Source organism: Meriones unguiculatus, chromosome 1, assembly GCF_030254825.1.
Source record: "Meriones unguiculatus strain TT.TT164.6M chromosome 1, Bangor_MerUng_6.1, whole genome shotgun sequence".
Lineage (NCBI taxonomy): Eukaryota > Metazoa > Chordata > Mammalia > Rodentia > Muridae > Meriones > Meriones unguiculatus.
Window position 1 is genome coordinate 1561548 of NC_083349.1, and position 22834 is coordinate 1584381.

General features: G+C 45.9%; 1 protein-coding gene across 4 annotated transcripts in view; it reads left to right on the plus strand.

Annotated features, from left to right (window-relative positions):
- LOC110547119 (phospholipid-transporting ATPase FetA) overlaps nt 1-22087 on the plus strand; it is a 115756-nt gene extending 93669 nt beyond the window's left edge. For 3 of the 4 annotated variants that reach the window (XM_060378531.1, XM_060378555.1, XM_060378546.1), the window contains 14 exons: nt 2187-2349; nt 3963-4151; nt 5430-5545; nt 9850-10014; nt 12090-12201; nt 13542-13647; nt 13945-14092; nt 14602-14785; nt 16208-16431; nt 17781-17864; nt 19154-19399; nt 19538-19676; nt 20881-21011; nt 21098-22087. In XM_060378531.1, the coding sequence (XP_060234514.1) occupies nt 2187-2349; nt 3963-4151; nt 5430-5545; nt 9850-10014; nt 12090-12201; nt 13542-13647; nt 13945-14092; nt 14602-14785; nt 16208-16431; nt 17781-17864; nt 19154-19399; nt 19538-19676; nt 20881-21011; nt 21098-21283 (2193 nt within the window). In that variant the 3' untranslated portion in view covers nt 21284-22087. The remainder of the gene's footprint in view (nt 1-2186; nt 2350-3962; nt 4152-5429; nt 5546-9849; nt 10015-12089; nt 12202-13541; nt 13648-13944; nt 14093-14601; nt 14786-16207; nt 16432-17780; nt 17865-19153; nt 19400-19537; nt 19677-20880; nt 21012-21097) is intronic. The other variant, XM_060378538.1, reaches the window with a different exon arrangement.
- Nucleotides 22088-22834: the final 747 nt, after the last annotated feature.

The following is a 22834-nucleotide window of genomic DNA, read 5'->3' on the forward strand; positions in this document are numbered from 1 at the left end:
CACTTGACTTTCATAAAGTTAACTCCAACTTCCAGTGATCTCTTTATTCCCATCCATCCATCCAAAGAGTTGGGGTAGGGAATTAAAAACCATCTATGCATTATCAAAAACAAAACCAAACGCCTTCAGTTTGGAACTAATTACAGAGGTGTTAATTGCCATCTTCTGAGGGAACAGGGCTCTCTGAGGAGGGTTGTGTGTAACAATAGGCCATTAGGAGTTAGCGGAACTCTGTGTCATTCAGCAGTCGTATCAGCCCGTTCTCCCTATGGCCTCTGACCTTCCTCCCTCGGGCTCTTGGCCCTGTTAATGGTATCAGGCACGAACTCTGTCTTTTGGAGTAGCCTTAAGTCCAGTCAGAAAGCAGCTGGTTACTCTCATAACATTTGTGACGTTATTGTACCAGTGGGCATATTTTGCCAGGACAGTTTGTTACTATAGCCACAGGGTTGACAGATAGGTAAGACTGATGAATACTTTTCTCCCCTGGGAGTGTGCATAGCAACTTATAAAGCTATCAAGTAGGAAGGAAGTTTCCAGTTCAGTACCAGCTTGACTTCTGTTTTTTACACATTACTTATCTGGAAGGAAAGTTTAAAATAATTAAAAAAAAAAAACTTACTTAGATCAACTTCTTGAGCTTCAAAATTATGTATACAATGGCTACTTGTATTACTACTTGTATCCAGCTCTTTCACTGCCACAAAGTTCCTTACCCTACTGTATATCCTATCTTGAAAAAAATTCTCACCTTTTATCCTGTACCAGTTGGGAAATATAAAATCATTCTTCACTCTTTCCTTCCTTTACTTTTCTGATTCATGTTCCAGCTCCCTGTGTTTTCAAGTTCATCTTTGATTTAATATTTTTTGTTAGTTTAGTATTCTCTGAATATTGAGTGAATCTCTCAATCGTCTCCTAGCTGGTCTCCCTGTTTCATCTTGCTACTTTCTTTCCTTCTTTTTTTTTTTTTTTTCATCTTGCTTCTTTCAATAATCTCTCTGTGCAGATGCTGGAAGGCTTTCTGACAGATGTGATTGGTCACTTCTGGTGGCAAATTGCTGTGATGCTATATTACAAATAACATGGTAATGCAGGAGCTAGCCCTTTCTCTCCAGCCTTATTCCCAGCCTGTTACTTCAGAGAATGTGGCAGTTTAAGAGGCCAGTTCTAGAAGAGCCTCAGACAGTGCTGTGTAGTGGGTTCTCATAAACTTCTGCACCCACACACTCCTAAGGGCTCACAGCTTTATGGCTGGAAGTCTGGGGCTTAAGCACCTGGAGACTGTACTTTCTTTGGCAAAACTTCTTCCTAGATGAAACATGCAGAAGAGCAGCTTGGCTCACTGCAAACCCCTTTCCCCAGCATCACGCCAGGCAGAAGAGCCGGGTGAGTGCTGAGTGCCGGTCCAGCACAGATAGCAGCACAACTAGGAAGAGCTGGAGAAAGGTCTGTGCAAACTCTGATGTAGACCGGGCAAGCTTGTCAGCATGCTTCAGGCTTCGGGCATGGCGAGCGGAAGGAGCCTCACCTGAGTGGACAAGAGAGTCAGTGTCTGAAGGGCCAGGGTCATACCAGGCAAAGAGTGGATTTTAGGTCTGTAGATTGAGGCAAAGACAACGGGGTCAGACCATGTTAGAGGCAGGAAGAGTCGGGTCCGCTTACGGGTCAGGCAATATTAAGTATGTGAACAAGCATGTATTGTCATGTGGCATTTCCAGTCTTCTTCTCCAGCCCACTTTTTCTCTGTGGGATCCAGTACAATCATGCCATTGTACCCAGGACCTGCACTTTTCTCAGTCCCTAAATCAGACCGAAGAAATTAGAAATAAATGTTTTCTCATACAGCTGTTGGTAATAGTAGTTAGTCCTTCATACCCCCAGGATTGATTATCAGATAGGATTTGGGAGCTGGAAAAGATAAGTTTGAAGTTGCCACTGGTCATTTAGAAAAGTAGGAGTGCAGGGGGCAAGAGGTCCACCAGGCCAGGCCTCCCTGTGGGCCTTCCCTGTGCACAGGAATGAGCAGCCCCGGTCTGCACGCAGGAAGCCTGCATCGGTGCCTTTGCCATCCCCCTTGCTTTTCCCTTCCTCATAGATCTTGTCACACTCCAGAGCAACCCCATGGGACATTCCGGAAATATGCTGCTGTGGCTGAGAATTTTGCTCTGGTATTTATGTTCCAGAAAGACAAGGTTGACTTCTCCTACAACCACCTGGCAGACCCCAAGTTTTCCTTCTATGATAATACTTTGGTGGAAGCCGTGAAGAGTGACGATCACCTGGTGCACTTGTTCTTCCTCTGCCTCTCACTGTGCCACACGGTGATGTCAGAAGAGAAGGAGCAAGGTGAGCAGGGCCTGAGCCTCAGGGGCTGAGGCTGGAGAGTGGGGTGGGTGGTGCAATTTGAACAGTCTAAGCTAGGAAGGAACTCATAATAAGGAAGTGACTACTAGCAGTGGACCAACCAACCAACCAACCAGGTGGACGGTTTAGGGAAAGAGCCAGCTACTGGATAGGGGTCAAACTTGGTGCCATCTAAAGAGGCTTTGACCTTGAGGACTGTGGGTTCTGATCAGTCCCACTGTCTTTGACAGGACTTCCTGAAGGGTGAGTTGGGTTGTCCTCTTGTCAGAAAGTGTCTTCCTTATCTCCACATATCTTAGTTTCCTTAGTAACCAAATCTGGCTAAGCCATCCACTAATTTACCCAAACCTTCCTCAAACAATGAACAAGAAATGACTGTTTATTCTTTACTAAGTTTGTAATGTTCTTAACTGTTATTAGTATTATTTAAGTGTGTGTGTATTTTGCCTGCATGTGTGTCTGTGGGGCCCAGAAGAGAGCATCAGGTGGCTGTGAGCCACCATGTGGGTGCTAGGGATTGAACCAAGATCCTGTGGAAGAGCAGCCCATACTCTTAACTGCTGAGCCATCTGTCCAGCCCTAAGAATTATTTAAAGCAAGTATTTTGCTACTAAATAGATCACATTCTCTCAAGTCAATGGAGTTGGCCAGTAACACTATGTGTCTATATATCACTTTACAGTATTATAAATTGCTTCCACGTTTATCTTCTATAATCCTTACAGCATTGTCTCAGGCAATGCTGTAAGGATTATCTAAAGCAGAAAAAAAAAATGACCCCAATTTTACTGAGGAAACTAAAGCTAAAAAGAGATCAGGTTACTTGCCTAAAATCTTACAGTAAGAAGGACAGAGATAGGAAAAATCCCAAATCTTATGCTTTCTGGCCCTGTGAACGTCTACCCCATCACTAGGCTGCTTAAAGCAGAAGGTAGTATTTGTTGTTCCGCAGACACCTGTAAGTCTCACTTAAAATTATGTTTACCTTATTCACAAAGATCAGTCTTTGCCGATGCCTTTTCAAAAAGCAAATGGCCTTCAGAAAATAACTCAGCACCTCAGCTGTAACAATCTTAGAGAAGAGTTCTAAAACTTCTGAGTAGTCAGTGGAAAAACTAATTCGACAGAGTGAATCTATACATATGTTGAGTGGAGAGACATTCAACATATGTATATTCTACAGTTTTTATTAAATCATCAGTCTTATCATCTTACATAGTGGGATTTGAGAATCCAGTTTTCCTCTACCAAGATTTGTGGACTCAGCATATTTGAGTGGAGCCAGGAACTGCTCCCTGAGCCATCTTTACCCAGTGAGGGAGGGGTACCTGCCCGATTGTGTGTCCTGCATGTGCCATCCGGCTCTGTCAGACTAACCAAAGACTGTGAAATCAGCTAGAAATGTTGGAAATGAAAATGGGCTGGCATGTTCTACCCAGCCTGGCCTTTTTAGGGCTAGGCATGGAAGGAAGTCTTAACAAAATATGTCCCCTTCTGGGCTCCTTTATGTAAACTACTTGAAATAAGGTTTCACTTCTGGGTGGACTCGTGCTGCTCATCTCTGTAGGCTGTGTTGCTGCTCTCTCTCTTGTCAGGTGAGCTGGTGTACCAGGCCCAGTCACCAGATGAAGGCGCCCTGGTCACCGCTACCCGGAACTTCGGCTTTGTGTTCTGCTCCCGCTCCTCTGAGACCATCACGGTGATCGAAATGGGGAAAACCCGAGTTTATCATCTCCTGGAGATTCTGGACTTCAGCAATGAGCGCAAGAGGATGTCAGTGATTGGTGGGTGCTCCTTTAAGTCAGTCTTTCTCTTTGTCCTTTGCATACATTGCATAGTGACTTTCTGTCTCTTCTACACACGGATCCTTCTTCCATACGCACGGCTTCTCGCAGGTGTTCTGTCTCAGATACACACACTTGTCTTCTTTCAGCTATACGCAAATAGGGGCTCATTACCAAGTGCTAATGAGCCTTCTGTAGTATTTCTGCTGGTAACCTACCATCACCCTCAAATCCAAGTGAGGGCAGAAAAGTAACTCATAAGGCTGAACATGGTACGCGAGATGGGAGCAGACACTACAGTCGGCTCTTTCCCCCTTGGGTTCAGCCAACCATATGTCAGACATATACACGCACACAGAGTTGTGTGTGGCCTGAGGGTATAGCTCGATGGTGAATCAGATGCTTAGCATTCACAAGGCCCTGGGTTCAATACCTAGGAGCAAAATCAAAGTTATATATGTGCTGAGCATGTGTAAATGTTTATATTTGTTATTATTCTCTAAAGCAATATTAAAATTATTTACATAGCACTGGGATGGGGGTGGGGCTCAGTGGTAGAATATTTACCTAGAGCCTGTGAGTCCCTGGGATTGATTCTTAATATAATCACACAAAAATAGCATTTTCATTGTATTCCGTAGTATGAGTAATCTAAAGATGACGATGCAGACAGGCTACGTGAAGATAGCACTCTATGCAGATGCTTTAGAACATACAAACTGTATACATGGGGGTGATGTTCCACCCCTCGGGACCCTGAGAGACAAACAGTTATATCGTGGAAATTGACACTAACGTGCTTAACTTAGTTTTGGGCTCAGACTGAAGAGAAGGCCATTCTTGGTCTGGGCCTTGAAACTAAGAATTTAAATGTGACTGGGAGTAGCGGTGCACATCTGTAATCTGTCAGTTGAAAGGCAGAAAGCAAGAGGATCATGAGTTCCAGACCAATCTGAACTACATAACAAGTTCCAAGGCCCAGCCTCAGATGGCAGTGGGACCCTGTGTCACAGAGCAAAACCAAACAACTCGATAATATCATTCCTCAGGATCTTACAGAGAGGAGACTGAACCCCCAGAAGAATTTTTTGGAGGTTTCTCTGTTCACTGTCTGGCCTCCAAAGGGAGCAGAAACGAGGGTTGTGGGGACAGAACCCTTACATCCCTCCATGAACCCAAACAAGTTCTTAAACAGTAGGCCTGTAAAAAAAAAAAAAACAAACAAACAAAAAAACAGTAGGCCTGTATAGTTACTTTGCGTAATTTGCTCATCTTTAGTTCGGACACCTGAAGATCGGGTCATGTTGTTCTGCAAAGGAGCAGACACCATCATCTATGAGCTGCTTCATCCGTCCTGTGCATCCCTTGCAGAAGTGACCATGGAGCATTTAGATGTAAGTGTTAAGGCGGCAGCGGATGGACACATGGCCAGGAGCAGGTCCCTGTGTTAGCGTGTATCTATATGGGTGTCTGCTGGCATCAGTTTTCTTGGGTTGGCCGAAGACTAAAACTATTTCATTTTGTTGTATTCTCACTGACTGCATTTCTAACTTTTGTGTCAAAGAATTATGTGGGACAAGACCCTAGAGGTATAACAAGGACTGTGTCTGTAGGAGCTCATACAGGGAACAGAATAGTTCTGTGATTCCTGCCTCCAGAGGTCCTGCAGAAATATGGTATTTGCTTCAGAATACAGTCTGCTGATATGGAGGCCTTACTCCACAGCACATGTGACGGTAAAGAGCAGAGAGCAAGCCCAGGCCACCTGAGCAGCTATTTGATACCTCCCTCTTATCTCTTCCCTCTCACCATCTGATTCTACTTCCATGCACTAGCATCTGAGATTTATCACATAAAAAAGAGAGAGAGAGTGGCAGCTGGGCGCAGTGGCACACATCTGTAATCTCAGCACTCGAGGAGGCAGAGGCAGGTGGATCTCTGTGAGTTTGAGACCAGCCTGGTCTACAAAGTGAGTCCATAACATTCAAGGCTACACAGAGAAACCTGTCGAGATAGAGAGAGAGAGAGAGGCCTCAGCTTGCTGTCACAAGAAAGGAAAACCAGATCAATAAACTCTGAGATTTCTAACCCTCTACCTGTATATGTAAAAGGCCAGCAGTTTAAGAAAAGAACAAAGAACAGGATGTAGAGGGAGGAGAAAATCAGTAAAATATTTCATAAAGTAGATTGTAGAAGATTCTGCTTTTCTAGGCCTTGACACACAGCTGGAAGCCAGAGAACAATGAAGAGATGCTTGACATCACTGGTTATTAGAAAATGCAAATAAAAAACCACAACAGCTCAAATCAGATGGTCAGACCATAATAAATGTTCTAGATACATGAACATACAGCCCTCATACCTGGTACAGGCATTTGGGAAGATAGTCTGGCATTTCCTCAGAATATTAACCACAGAGTCACCAGTGACTTGGAAGTTCCATGCCTAGTTCTGTTTCCAAAGAAAAGAAAACTCATCTAAAGAAAAATCATGCTGGAATATTTACAGCAGATTATTCATGACTGCAAAATGGCTTGAGTAACCAAAATGTCTACCAACAGATAAAGGAATCGATAGATGTGCTTTTTTTTTTCTACAAAACAATATTTGGTTATAAAAGGGAAAGAAGAACATGAAAACATATTACATGAAACAAGCCAAAAGCATTTCAAAATCCTACTTACAGATCTGCAGAGAAAGAAAGTACATTCTGGTTAGGCTCAGCAGAGGAAGCCTGATGAACTGAGTCAGGCCCCACTGGGTAGAAGGAGAGAACCAGACTCCACAGCCGTCCACTGACTGGGGGTTTGGGGAAGAGAGAGAGGGAGTGGGAGAGGGAGGGAGGGAGGGAGGGAGGGAGACAGAGGGAGGGATAAAGGGAGAGAGAGTGAGTAGAGAGAGAAGAAAGAGGGAGAGAGAAAGAGAGGGAGAGGGGGAAGAGGAGGGAGAGAGAAATGTTTTTAAATGCAAAACAGAAAGTATGTTAGCGGTTGCAGGGGGTGGTAGAGAGACAAGGCTGATGGGCATGTTTTGCCATTTATTAATGGTAAGCATTGTACAAATTTGGTGAATTACAAACTGAACTGTGTAGTATGTGTATAGTATGGTATATATCAAGTTAGAGAGAGAGAGAGAGAGAGAGAGAGAGATGGATATATAGTGTAGTATATATTGAGGTTTTTTTACTTTTTTTCTTTTTGTTTTTCAAATTTATTTGTATGCATGCAGTATTTGGCCTGCATGTATGTCTGCAGGCCAGAAGAGGGCATCAGATCTCATTATAGATGGTTGTGAGCCACCATGTGGTTGCTGGGAATTGAACTCAGGACCTCTGGAAGAATAGCCAGTGCTCTTAACCTCTGAGCCATCTCTCTAGGCCTCAAGGTTTTTTTTGTTTTGTTTTGTTTTTGTTTTTTTAATGAACTATTTGGGTGTGTATGTCAGTGAGTGAACACCCTGGCTCTAGTATGGAGGTCAGAGGACAATCTGCAGGTGCTGGTTCTTCCCCACCGTGTGGGACTCTAACTCAGGTTGTCGGGTTTGGGAGCGAGCGCCTTTACCAGTGCATCCATCTGGCCAGCCATACTGCACATCTTGGGTCAGTCTGTGTCTCGGACAAGGCGGCACTTCCATCTGGTGCTGTGTGGGCCTTGAAGCTTCTCATGGCCCACCCTCTTATCTAGAGTGCCTTCCCAGAGAGCATTCCCAAGTCTGCCTTCAAAAGACGCTCATAACACTATTTCGGACCTGGTCTGAGATAGGAAACTATTTTGAACTGTTTCCTGATGCCAGATTAACAGTCACTGATACACTAAACACCACTAAAAGGCAAACTTGTAAGAATCAAACGCCAACACACAGAAGAATCAAGCTCCAGGCCACTAACACAGCCATCAGCAAATGGGTCACATAGAAGCACGTGGCAGGCCTGTTTGGACTGGGGCACCAGGCCACCATTTGCCGCATGCAAAGAGAAAAGAAAACCATACAAGGAGGAGTGAGAAGTGTTAGCTTGTTCTGTAAGGTGATTTGTCAGACAGACCGATGGCTCCGTTGTATTGTCCTCTTAACTATATCCAGTAGAAAATGAGTTTCCGCTGCTCTGGCTTCCTTCTTAAGTCTCCTGAGACAGGACAAACACTTAAGATGTGGTGTTTTGATGTGTACTGTCTTACACTGTTCATACCTGAAGTTAACATCAACTAAGAAGCTGTACAGGGAAAAAGAACAAATGTATGTTTTCTCTGATCTTACAAAGCCAGTGAATTCTCACTTACTTTACCTAACATAATAAGGTCTTAGTACATAAAATAAGGTCTTAGTACATAAAATCTGCTTTTAACTCATTCTTAGATGCATGCGTTCTGCTCTTTTTGCCCAGCTCCCCCTTTCTTGCCCAGACCCCTTATGGCCAAACATGTACTCCTGCAGTGCGGCTGCCTATGGCTAACTACGTCTGTGACCAACGAGTAAACACATACTAACTCACACAAGAAAATATCTGCAGATGAGGGAGCTCACTAACACGGTTCTGTGCTTCTGGGCTGAACAATAAGATACAGACAGACGGCAGGCACATGCTCTCTGAGTTGACAAAGAAAGGGTAGGGAAATTGAATGTGTGTTTGCGAAAAGTGGTAACACCTTTTTATCAGATGTATTATCATCTGATAAACCCCTTCTTGGTTTACTACTCCCCTCCACTTTTGCTCCATAATCACCATCACCCTCTCTGTAAGGGTACATTATCCAAATCCTAGAAGAAATAGACCTAGAAGACCCTGAATCACAGAACAAATTCTAGGTAAACTATAACTAAAAGCCAGGACCCTCTTTCTGAGGGCATTTTCCAATATTCTTTGTTGTGGGTTATTAATATTTACTATTAATTTATCTTTTAGTTAAACAGAGGTTATTCCTAAATCAGCTATATACCCAAATCATCGCGCAGAGACTAGGGTTTATTTAACCTAGAGTGTAATGCTGGGCAATAGTTATTCCACCGTAAACCTCTAAGCCCACATAGTTTCCTACCATTCAGATTTCACCCATTATATTTGCTTTTAGTCATATCTTAGGTCCGGTTCATCTCTCCTCATAGTTACAAGTCCTCTCCTGCCAGTCTCTCCTCCCTCTCTCCTCCCATTCACTTCCTTCTCCTCCTGTCTGCCCGTCTGGACCAGGATGTCCCACCCTATTCTCACCATTGCACAGCATTGTGGCTGGTTGTTTTACTGGCAATACAGAGAACAAATGGTGGCATGTTTACACAAACTTGAGACAGATGATGCTGAGAATAGGTATCACAATGCAATGTCTGGATTGAAACCAGATAGTGGCGAGAAATCAGCATTTGAATGAACAAGGGCAAATTGTATACATTCCACAAGAACATTGTACCAGCACTTCTTGTTTCCCCATCCTTGTTCGGTTTTGAGTCTTGAACACAGTCTCATTACATAGCCTAGGCTGCCTGCGGCTTAAGGTCCTCCTGCCCCAGTCTCCCAAGTGCTACAGTTATATACTGCATCACTTCACCTGACTTCCTCGAAACATTTTGCATACAAAGTACAAGCCTAGCCTCATAGTACTAACCAGGAAACTTTATTTTACAGGAAGATGGGTCCTATGGAGTCAGTGTGCCAGTCCCTTATGTCAGCTTTGCCCAGCCCTGACTTGGCACACATATTATCTTCCAGGATTTTGCCCGTGAAGGCCTTCGCACGCTCATGGTAGCTTACCGAGAGCTGGACAATGCATTTTTCCAGACATGGATTAAAAAGCACAATGAAGCTTGCAGGACGTCAGAAGCTCGAGAAAGAAAACTAACTATGGTTTATGAAGAAATTGAAAAAGACTTGATGGTGAGTATGAAGGAGCAAGAGACATAGTGAGGACAGAGATGGTGGCGGCTTCTGAGAGTGACTGCGCAGGGCCAGCACACGGGCTTTCTCGGGAGGAAGGTGGGCAGGCCCAACAAGAAAACAAGAGAGACTAAATATAGAAATTCAAACTAGTTGGACATATCCCCAATCGTCTAAATCCATTATGAAGAACTGTTCTGGCCATAGTTTTTTAAGCCCCCTCTACCCACTAAGCTGTGCTCAAGGAAACCATGTCATCTGGGGCTACAATGTGCATCACAGTTGGTAGAGTGCCGGCCTGGGGCACACCAAGCCCCAGCCCCATCCCGAGCAAGGCATAGAACTGGGTATGGGAGCACACACCTGTGATTATGACACTTGGGGTGTGGAAGCAGGAGGGCGGGAGCTTCAGGCTCATCCTCAGCTACATAGCGAGATCACGAGAGCAAAAAATGAAAGAGGGGGAAACAGAAGGAAAGAAGATTAATCCAGAAAAAAAGAAGATCTGAATAATATACAGATTTGATAATTCAGAATGTGTTAATATCAAGAGAAAAATTAAATTACTCATTCAACATATTTCTTAATGGCACCTATGAGCAACTGTGTCCTACATATCAGCAGAGAAAACAGATAAAAAAGTTTTATATATGTGTGTATATATACACACATACATGTATTTGCATGCATGCATGTATATATGTGTTATATTAGATGGTGAAAACACCACAGAAAAAAGTGAAATAACCCTAGAAGAGAAAGAGCATGTGCTGAGGTTTGAAGGGGCAGAGGCGCTGCTGTAAACAAGGCAGCCAGTCCTGCACTAACAGGGAGCCGTCACCAGAACCTCAGGAGGGTGACAAGCCAAGCGGTGCTCTAGCTGCGCAGACTAGCTCTTCACACACCATGAAGACCTGAACGAGGCAGCCTCACCCTGTGAAAGATCTGATGAGCTGGGGTGGCATGAAAGGGGCAGAACAGAGGCCCTGAGACAGAGAAGGCGAGCGTCCCAGCGCCCGTGTGACGACAGCAGGAGGCAGGAGAGGGCAGGAGGGCGAGGAGAGAAGTGATGGAATAGACACCCGCCCACATTCACCACCCGAGCTGCTACCAAGGAGCAGGAGGGACAGAGGTGCAGGCCTTATTTCTTTCAAAGACAACCAGTAGAATTTGCAAGTAGATTGGATTACGGGCATAAGAAAAAGAGAAGTTAAGATGACCCTAAAAGGTGTGTGTGTGCTCGCGGGTGTGTGTGCTTGTGTGTGTATGTGTGTGCGTGTGTGTGTGTGTGTGTGTGTGTGTGTGTGTGATAAGACTGATCAGGCTGGCTCTACTATGAAAAGAGAAATTACTGACAGCAAAAGAAGTTGGTAGAGAACTCAGCTTTCCTTTTCTGAGTCTTCCTTTCTGAAGACTTAGGAAAAAACCGCGTAGTAGTTTGTCCAGTTCCCAGTGCCTCAGCCTAGTTGTGGGCTCGTCCCACAGCGGCACCTTAGGAAACCAGACACAGCCCTCGTGTCAGGCCAAGATTCCTGTAATCCAGGGAGATGGAAATCCTGAGCGTTTCAGGTGGTCTTGGCGGGAGCCAACTGTGAACACTACGCGGCCAGGAAACACGCTACGTTACAAGGAAGAAATGAAGGTACCGAGACACAGACGGTTGGGTGTGAGCACAGAGCTTCGTGTACGACTGGGGCAAGTCTTCCGTCGCCGGGCTAGAGCTGTTTCTAAACTTGATTTCTGTCTGTGGTCAGAAAGGCCGTGTGTGTTGTCCAGCGTACTGACCGTGGCTTTAATGCCCCAGCTCTTGGGAGGTAGACACAGGCTGATCTCTGTGAGTTCAACGTTATCCTGGTCTACAGAGTGAGTTCAAGTTCAGCCAGAGCTACATTTTCAAGGCCCTTGGAAAAACGCAAGCAAACAACAGCTCTATGTATTAGCATGCTGCATCTCCCGTTCCCCCCCCCCCGGGACCCTCCTCAGGACAGGTCACTCAGCACCGAGCACCTGGGCAGTGTGGGTAGTGCGGTGTGGTGCTTGTGCTGACCTCACTCACTGGTGTCTCCTGTCTGAAGTTACTAGGAGCCACAGCCATAGAAGACAAGCTTCAAAGCGGAGTGCCTGAGACAATTGTCACCCTGAGCAAAGCCAAGGTCAAAGTATGGGTTCTTACCGGTGATAAGCAAGGTAAAGGGACTCAGCCCGGACCACCTCTTCCTGCACACTGTACCATCTCTCTCCTTCTGTGTCTCACAAAGCCCCGAGCAGATGCCTGTCTTCCTTTCCCCTTTTGCACGTGATTAGTTGGTCATGTACTTTGCATTGGCGGTCATTTCCTACCACCTTTCAGTCCCCTTTCTGTTGTCCAGAGACCTGTCTTCTTACTGCATGCACCAATCATCTGAAAATCCTGACTGCTGCCGCCCTTGTTCAGCCTTCATCTGTCCCTGCTTTTGCTCCTTCCATCTTGCTCTTACTGATTTCAGCATAGTCTGCGTCTAGCTGTCGGCTTGGTCACCCTCACAGGGGCAACAGCTTCGTGATGTAAAAAAATCCCTTTGGCCTTCAAGAACCTAGATAATCTGTTGCTACTCATATGTCCTTTGTTGTGACCATTATCTTCATATGTCTTCCCAAACCCAATTCCTACTCCTGGGTTTGGGTCGTTTTCCCACTCAAAATACCTTTGCTTCTCTTACACAGTCCTATGAATCATTCAAGGACGTCTAGTAAGAAATTTCTGGGATAAAAAAATGCATCTTCCTTCTGAATTCCCATCATACTTTTAGTCAGGACTTGAATGTTAATTTTATTTCTTTTCTTTAGTATTCCAGATTTCAGGGTTTTTTTTTTTTTTTTAATATTTCTTTATTTTATGTATGAGTGCTCTTGCATGTATACCTGCCTGCCAGAAGAGGGCATCAGGTCCCAGTATAGATTGGTTGTGGAAACCACCATGTGGTTTCTGGGACTTGAACTCAGGAACTCTGGACAAACAGACACTGCTCTGAAACGCTGAGCCGTCTCTCCAGCCCTCCAGGTTTCTTAATATAAAGAAATGATGCAACTTGAGCATGTCTCTATCCTCATGAAATTTAGTATAGAAATAGGAGCAGTACCGTTCAACGAAACATATCCACAGGTCACCCGGGGGCTGCCACCAAGATTGTGACTACAGACAACATTCCCTGAGACCCACACATGCACACAGCACACACGGCCCTCTGTCCCACACATGTGCTATGGCACACACGGTCCTCTGTCCCACACATGCACACAGCACACACGGCCCTCTGTTCCACACATGTGCTGTTCATAAATAGCCCGTAAGGCAAGCGAACACTCACTGTGACTGTCTGACTACGGCCTCCCTAGGTTCATGAAAACAAAATGCATTTTAACTGTATCCAAGGCAGTCATGGACAAATGGACTCTGAGCCTGCTATTCCTGCCCAAGTGACTTGCACTGTACAGACCCAGTCCCTGTAAGCACCAGTCAGGATGAGCCCATGTTCTGTCTGCCGTAGAGACTGCTGTGGACACTGCGTACTCCTGTAGGATATTCAGGGATGAGATGGATGGGGTCTTCGTGGTGGAAGGCACAGACAGGGAGACTGTTCTGCAAGAACTCAGGTGTGTTCCACAGGGGAGAGCAAAGTCAGTCTGCACCCTTTCCCCAGAGGTCTCCCCTCCACAGAAGGAACAGAGAAGAAATAACAACAGGGAAACAAACATCACACCCAAAGGACTCAGAATGTGGGTGGAGAAATGTGAATGTGGCTAGCTCAGAACCCATGGCAGCAGAGGCCTAAGCAGAGGTTCTGGGGCCTAAGGTCTTCCTTGTCCACTTTTACTGTGGACATGGGTTTTTTTTCTTCCTAAGTTTGTAGAGCTCATACAAGACTCTGACTGTGCTTTTTTGGATTCCAGGACAGCAAGGAAGAAGATGAAACCTGAGTCTCTCCTGGAATCAGATCCCATAAACATTTACCTCACCAGGAAACCCCAAATGCCTTTCAGAGTACTTGACGAGGTGCCCAATGGCAACTATGGCTTGGTCATCAGTGGCTACAGTCTGGTGGGCAACACAGAGCTACAACTGTTTCCTTATCCCAAGGCACTCTGACCCTAGGTCTAACCCAACTCAGGGAAATTTCATCCCTTCCCTATTTTATGAGTCAGCCTACTCCCCTTCCCTGGGGTACCCAAAAGACATTCCCCAGGCTGCTCTAGGCAGAAGAACAAGAAAGAGGAGCCAAAGGAAATTCCTTCCTTATTCTTTATTTGAGTTTTTCTCTGCTAACATGGCTTGCTGCACAGGGGAAAGGGGCAAACAAGTGGAACACAACCCTTCAAAAGCACCTGGCTACTGGCCTGCTGACCATTTTGATGCAGAGAGCCCATGAATGGCTTCCCACTGCAGGCTGAGCCAGATGTCAGCTAGAACTGAGAGGCGACCCCTGAGGGTAGAGAGCTCTGTGGGGAGCCAGGCTCACCCTAGAAAAGACAGGAGAGGACAAACAAAGGGAAGGTCTGCCCGGAGAGGCTCTGGGTAACACGCTGAGTAAGTGTGTCCTGGTGCCACAGGCCTACGCTCTAGAAGGGAGCATGGAGCTGGAGCTGCTGCGCACAGCCTGCATGTGCAAGGGCGTGGTCTGCTGCCGGATGACGCCCCTTCAGAAGGCCCAGGTGGTGAACCTGGTGAAGAGGTACAAGAAGGTGGTGACACTGGCCATCGGGGATGGGGCCAATGACATCAGCATGATCAAAGGCATGTGAGGGGAGGTGGGCAGTAGTCCCTGTCTGTGGTTTACCCCTTCCTTCCTCCATGGGGACCTGGGCTGAACATTTGTGTGCTGTTGGCTCCTACTTCCTCCTGTCTTGCCATGTGTGCATTCATCGTCTCCGGCTCCTCCACGCTGAGACACTCACATAAGTCTGTGTCCACAGGCATGCACAAACTCAGGTGCATTCACTCACACAATGAAGACCAGTGCAGACACACATATGCAGGACCACAAATACATGCATACCATCGCGTGCAGCAGGCTGGCAGCCGCCATACCCCCACATGATGGCATCGGGGCATCAAGAGGCAGAAAGAATCTCTGCATAGGCGTCAGTCTTTCTTTTTTCTTTTTCTTTTCTTTTCTTTCTTTTTTTTATTAAGTCTGTGGACTTAAGGTGGTGCTCCTTAGAACCTGCTGTAGCTCCCCTGACTGGAGGGGATTTGGTGATTTACTGAAATTCAAAAGCTAAAATGTTCTGGTTTAAATTTCAAGTGCAACATAGACTTGACAGAAACTTGTTGATCTGTGAGGTATGAACAAAGTCTCACTATACAGGAAACTGCCAGATAGCCTGGCCTCTACTTCAATTCTAGGAAGGTTTTCTGCTCCAGTTTTTGGGGCTTTAGAAATTTCAGTTATCCTAGCTGGGCACACTCCTTTAATCCCAGCACTCAGGAGACAGAGGCAGGTGGATCTCTGAGCTCTGGGCCAGCCTGGTCTACAGAGCAGGTTCCAGGATAGCCAAGGCTACACAGAGAAACCCTGTCTCTGGAAAAAAGAAAAAGAAAACTCAGTTAATCCTGTGAAGCAGTGAGGTAGGTGTGAGAAGGTCAGTGACTGTGGCCAGAATAGTGAGTTGCCACAAAGTAATCACAATGTGTAGGAAGGTCAGTCTTGTATTCTGTGAATACAAGTTCTTTATCTAGCAAGAACCACTTTAAGTCCCCAGAAGAGTTTGCTTCTCACTAACAAAGTATGTATATTTTCTATCCCTCTGAAAAGTTACATTTTAGCCCTGAGATAAATGTGGGTAATTAAATATTGTGTTAGATTGACATTCACCTTGCATTCTTAATTCATTTAAGTAGTTTCTGTGGATGACAAGGAATTTAAATTGCCAGCACTGGGACAAAGAGCCTTCTGGTACTGGCTGCACGAGCAGTCTGAATGCCAGCATCCAAAACAAAGTGCAGAAGGAGGGCTGCCTCCCCGTGCATGGGGAGAGAGCAATGCATCAAAAAGGAGTCCACCAAGAAGGTGGCATTCGACTAGGGAGAACAGTATTTTCTAACTGTGGAATAAGAGGGTCGTACAATCTCAACTCCTCATTCCCTTCGTACTTTCCAGGGTAAAAATCCAGCAGTCTTCTTCATGTCTCAGAAATTTCTGGGGTTTCATTGCAGCTGCACATATTGGGGTTGGCATCAGCGGCCATGAGGGACTGCAGGCCATGCTCAGCAGTGACTTTTCCTTCTGCCAGTTCCGCTATCTTCAGCGCCTACTCTTGGTGCACGGCCGCTGGTCTTATAATCGCATGTGCAAGTTTCTCAGCTACTTCTTTTACAAGAACTTTACCTTCACCCTGGTGCACTTCTGGTACGCCTTCTACAACGGCTTCTCCGCACAGGTAGGACATCAGGCGCACTCTCCATTCTAGTCAGCCGGCACGCACAGCTGTCCTCTGACGAAGGCGGTACAGGAAGTGCTGTACCCACCTCTCACCCTGTAACCCCAAACCTACATTAACCCTGCATTTCCAGATCATACAGGTTCTGATACTGACTGCCGCCTTAGGAACTCTCCTGGGGGCTCACACTGACACACTAGTCTTCAACACACAGAATTAAGAAAAACTGAAGGAGCCAGAGGTCTGTTAACACCCAGAGTCATCTTTGTTGTTGCTGTCCACCTTAATAATTCTCTGCTTTTATTGCTTTTAGGTTATTTTGTTTTATATATATGAGGGTTTTGTATGTGTGTGTGTCACATTCATGCCCTGTGTCCTCAAAGGCCAGAAGAGGGCATCAGATCCTCAGGAACTGGACCTAACTTTTAATTACTGATTTTAATTTTGTGATTATAATATGGGAGATAATCATAAAGCTTTAACAGCTACATTCTAGATGCTTCCGAAGTACTTTAAAATGGTTCTATTTTGAGTCTGTAGATGAATGACAACAATCCATATACATCATCCATGTAGCCTGGACTAAATACTGTGTTTGCCTCCAGGAACCTGTCAGATCATGACAGATAGGCTGTCAGGATATCCATCTGTACTGAGAACATGGCTGCCCAGGTCTGCCCAACACACAAAATTGTTCCTTTGATAATTTAATTTCACAATTGAATATAAAATCACAACCTAGAGGAAATGTAGGGTTTAGTGTTATAGGAATAACCCTTCTTCCTGTGGCAAGTCTTTCAGGAGTCTCTCAATGAGCCCCAGGAGAAACAGCCCAAGGGTTTATTATCAGCCAGCAGGCAGTGTAGAATGATGTAGAATGACCACCCAGGCCAGTCTGGTCTTTGGGAATGGTGTGACCCTGTGGGAGGAAGGGGCCTTTAGTTCCAGGATGGATCACCCAGCTGAAGAAGAACCATTGCAACTCTTCTCTTTGCCCTGTTGGTAAATGTTCAGGGCCGCAGGAGCAAATAAAGAGAAGAAACTCACGGTTCTGAAGGTGCAGACAATGGCTAGTTTCCCTCTGTGTTCCCAGAGGGACACTGAAGGTTGTAGAGGGTTGTTTCAGGTCACTCTTCGAAGCTCAGCATGGCCTTGCCCTAGTCTGGGAGTGTGGGTTCTAGAGTAGGATCAAAGAAAGACTAGGATTTTGTATCAGATTTCTGGAAACTAATTGATCACCCTTTAGGTGGTGAGTGGGAGGGGACCAGGAGAGGCAGCACTGGACCTGAGAGGTAGAGATGAGGCTCTATTAAGAAAGCAGTCTAAAAGAATCCTTGATGCTCTTCCAGACAGTTTACGACACCTGGTTCATCGCCTGCTACAACATGGTCTACACTTCCCTCCCTGTCTTGGGCCTGAGTCTGTTTGAGAAGGTAAGACTCAGGAGCAGGTCTCCTACACAGGAGACTGGGCTCAAAGAGTGAGACAGAAAGCGACAGTGAGCTCTCCAAAATTATGTGTGAAGGAAATAATTTCTAGAGCAGGGAAGGCATTGATTGCCATAGTATCATAAGGGAGAGTAAGCAAGGGGACCAGAGCCATTGTGTGAAGACTTGGTAAGGCAAGAAAGGAGAGGCCTGTTGACAGGTAATAGGGATGAGACAGTGGCTGTAGGAAGGCCTTGGTGGGCATCCTGGAGGCTAGACATGGGGCTGTGAGCATAATAACTTATGACACAGGGAACCAACCCAGGCCTCAATGTCTGTTCTTGTTAGAAGTTCCTTCTGTAGTAAGAGTCCTGTGTTGGAGTAGTTTTTTTTTTTTTTTTAACTCTTTTATTTACAATTCTTATATCTCTTTCTCCCTACTCCACCCCAAACCCTTCCAATACCCCAACACCAGGTAGGAGAGAGAAAGGGTTGGTGGGAAAGGGGCTGCAGTTCTCTTAGCTGCTTCCTGCTGGTTAGGGTCATTGGGGTCCTTGGAGTCCTTTCAGGAGATCTCCACCCTCTTTTCTGACAACAGCAACCAGGAGCAGCAAGGCAGAAGCAGGAGCAGCCTTGTTCTTTCTACCTTCCACTCTCTGGCATTTATTCTCTCTCCAGAGTCCTCAGATTGAAACAATCTGCAGCTGGCAAGGAGCTCCTCTCAGAGTCAAATAATGTGCTGCTGTGGACTATCTGAATCAGTCCTATATTGCACAACAATATAGGCCAAAACAAAAAACATGTTTATATTCACAACAGTCCTGATATCTCTGTCCCTCACTCTTCTACTAGCCTCCATTTCTGGGCACCACAGTAGAAAAAGTCTCCAAGGAGGAATACAATAGATGAAGAATGTCTTGTAAAGGATTTGCTAATCCTTATTGATTTCCCTGCCTCTGCCCACAGCTTTTGACACAAGCAGCATTTCACCAAAGGAGCACTTGTACTTTAGGGCTTAATCCCCAGCTCCATTCTCCATCCTCCAGCCTCAGCCCTCTCGCCCAACTGCCCTGAGCCCTCCCACATCCTAATGGGCTGCACATGCTTCCCATCTTCTGGTCTCTGGAGAAGACTGTGTCAGTGCTCCGGTCTCTAGTTCTGCTTCTCAAGCTCTCCATGAGGAAATGCCCAGGCAGCCTGGTAGCGGACTCAGTGAGACAAAGTGCCTCTCCTCTGGTGGAGATAGGACCTGTGGAAAGGCCCTGACCTTCCTTCTCACCCTGTGTTGTTTCCAGGATGTGAACGAAACATGGAGTCTGTGTTACCCAGAGCTGTATGAACCAGGACAGCACAACCTATATTTCAACAAGAAGGAATTTATAAAGTGTTTAATGCATGGTATCTACAGTTCCTTCGTGCTGTTCTTTGTGCCCATGGGGACCATCGTAAACTCGGAGCGCAGTGATGGAAAGGACATTTCCGACTTCCAGAGCTTTTCTCTGCTAGTGCAGACCGCCTTGATCTGGGTGATGACAATGCAGGTGTGGCCCCTGTAGCAAGGGGGCTGAGTGAGGACCCTGTCTGAAGAGAGGGAGGGTGGGTAGGGAACACCTTCCCTCACGGGCTTTGAGAGTGGAGGTGCTGACCGGTCATTCAGCTCATGAACTCATGCTTGTTAGATCGCCCTGAACACAACCTCCTGGACGGTGATAAACCACACCTTCACCTGGGGCAGCCTGGGGCTCTACTTCAGCATCTTATTCGTCCTGTGTAGTGATGGCCTCTACCTAATGTTCCCCAGCATCTTCCATTTCTTAGGTAAGAAGCCAGTATTGGGCATGGAGGACTAAAAAATGCTAATTTAATGTTTACTGAGAAACTATATATTATAATGCTTAGATCGAGGTATGATTAAGAAATAGTCTCTGCTCCAAAGGAGTACTCCTTTGGAGTACAAAACTTTTCTAGGAAAATGTTTAACTTCAGAATTTCCAAAATTTTTTTCAAATATTTTAGATTATTTGGTCTTCACAAGTCTCTCTTGAAGTGACGGGGCAAGAATGATTAGCACCATTTTGGAGACTTTTGCTTGTTTTATGGGTTATTTTTATTTTATGTGCATTGCTATATATATTGTCTGTCTGTATGTCTGTGTGAGGATGCTGGGTCTCCTGGAGTTACACGCAGGTGTGAGCTGTCGTGTGGGTGCTGGGAATTGAACCCATGCCCTCTGGAAGAGCTATCAGTGCTTTTAATCACTGTGCCATCTCTCCAGCTTTGATTTTTCAATCAAATGACTTGAAATTCCAGTGCAGACTCCTTTCTGCTGATATGTCCTGCCTTACTGTCTCCTGCGTTCCTCCCCCTTTCTCATTGCCATTCAAATGGACAAAGCATAGAGCAGCCATTTTTATGAGCCTAGTTCCTACCTCTTGTCCGGCCATTAACTCACTTTTCTTCTCCAAAGCTTTCTATTTAATTTTAATTTTATCACATTTATTTATTGTGTGTGCAAAAGAAAGAGAGACAGAGAAATAACCACTCAAAGGGGTTGGCTCTCACCGTCTACTGTGTGTGGACCCAAGGGGTAGGCCTCAGGGCCTCAGCCTTGGCAGCACCTTACCCCCTCAGCAGGCTGCTGACACCAGAGCCTTCTGTTTTTCCGTGAATGCCCTAGGGTGCACTCTGACCTCCCCTCCTCCCCTGCTCTGTCCTGTCCCGCCTTTAGAGGGAGACAAAGGTGTGTGAGTTGTCCCAGCCATCAAAGCAGCTTCTTCCCAGAAAGGGAAAACTCATCTGCTGATGAGTTGTGAAAATCACAAATACATAGTGACTTTTTTGCATTTGTGTTACTTCCCAGGAGACTAGGATGTCTGAAAATCAGTACCCCCTCCTTGGGACTGGAGAACATAGCTGTGCTCTGGATGATTCCAGCCACCCCTAACCCCTAACCCCTAACCCCTAACTCCACCTCCCTCCCCATGTTGTCTCAGCCTCTTCTTTCCTGGTTTGCTGTCCCCAGGTGTGACCAGGAACAGTCTTTGGCAGCCCCATATGTGGCTGTGCCTCATCCTCAGCACAGTGCTCTGTATGGTCCCTGTGATTGGATACAACTTTCTTAAGCCACTCCTCTGGCCGGTTAATGTGGACAAGGTGAGTGAAGAGAGAGCCTGCAGGGATGGGTCCCCTTTGCCTCGGCCTCCGTGTCTGAAACCTTGTCCCCCACACTCTGGATATAGGTTCTGAACAGGATTCATTTTTGCTTGAGACACCCGCTGCCACCCCCAGTCCAGACCAAAGTGAAACACCCAAGCATTCGACGTTCTGCCTATGCGTTCTCCCACAAGGAGGGCTTTGGGGACCTCATCACGTCCGGCAAGACACTGAAGTCCAGTGCCTTCAGAAACAGCAGGAAGTCCCTTTAAAAACGTAGAGGCCCTTAGGGAAACCCTCAGCCAGTCAACCATTGCTCTTCCTCCCTTTTATTTATGCAACGAAGTAAAAAGGGAGTGGGGCCATTGGGAAACGAGCATAAACCTCTTCTCAGGGCTTCAGCTTCTTCATTCCCCAGAAAGCTGTACCCAGGAAAGGCAAGAAAAGAGGTAACAGCCCCCAGACATCACCCAGAGTGGCAGTATTTCCAGAAAAAACAAGTCCAAGCCTCCCATCATTCCTTCCAGATTTTAACCCAGACAGGCACATGTGGAGGAGGTGAAGAGGGCCGTAAGGGTGAAGACAGGGCACACCCATACCCAGAGCAACTGTAAACCTTCCCAGAAGCCATGTGCACATATTCCCACCCAGACACCATTCTCAGATTTTTCTGGAAGATTGGGGTGCCGGGTCAGCATCTTGCTGGCCCTAAGTAGCAAAGGAGGAGGTGACTGGGAAGAGCTGGTCTTCAGAGGCTCGAGGACAGTTTCTGGAACAAATGGAAAAAAAGAAAGAAGAAAGGAAAGAAAATGGAGGCATGTCCTGCCTAAACAGGACAGCTCAGAGTTTTGCCTTCATCCCCTCGCTAGCCCCTTTAAGAACTGATGCTTATTCAGGCATTAGAATTAAGAGGGGAACAAATGCAGGTGATTGAAAAAATAGCTTCTTAAGGGGATGTAAGCCATTGCTGGTGAGTGTTTGTCTTCTATAAAATGATTCTGAGAAGAAATTGTATGTACCTGGAAAACTGTTTGAAGTTTGCAGAGAAATAAATGGAGAAATAAATTGCTTATTTTGAAGTGGAGGTATTTGTATGGTCTGTTGGAGCCCTAATGGTAATAACATAATCTGAGTGATGTCATCATGAAGCATTATCAATACAATGATACGTATCCCCAGCCCCTGCCCCCTCCTCCTTTAGTCCCACTCTGCTTTTCTGCCCTCGGAAATCTAAGTCTTAGTCTAACGACACATTGTAGCTCCCTAGTTGTATCCTGTTCACATACCTTCAACATGCGTCCTGGGAGTTCAATCCTAGGTGTTAAGTTTTCCATGTAGCATAACTTCCCATTCCAACAGAAAGCTAATTCTCAAGTCCACAGTCCCCATCTCTCCTTACATCGTAGTCCAAATAGAGAACTCAATCTGAGACTCCCTTAGTTGAACCTCTTAAAATGTAAGCTCAACATGCCCTGCTTATACTGACCTTCCCCTCCCCAATACCAGGACACCATCACCCTGACCCTGACCCCAGACACCCCAGGCAGGGTGAGCAGATTGGAATCATCCTTTGTGGCTTCTAGGCAGACATTCAGGCAGCTGCCAAGTCATGTACATTCTTTATCCTTATTTGTTTGTTTCAGTCCCTTCCTGTTACTCTTTTGTCACCTCCCCCTCTTTTTCACACACAGACACACACACACACACACACACAGCCTGTCTCTCTGATTCTTCTCCATCTGAAGCATCCCCCATTACTATTTCTAGATTTCTAGATTTCCTGAAAGGAAATTTTGTTCTTATCTAACCCCACCTTAGCTTTC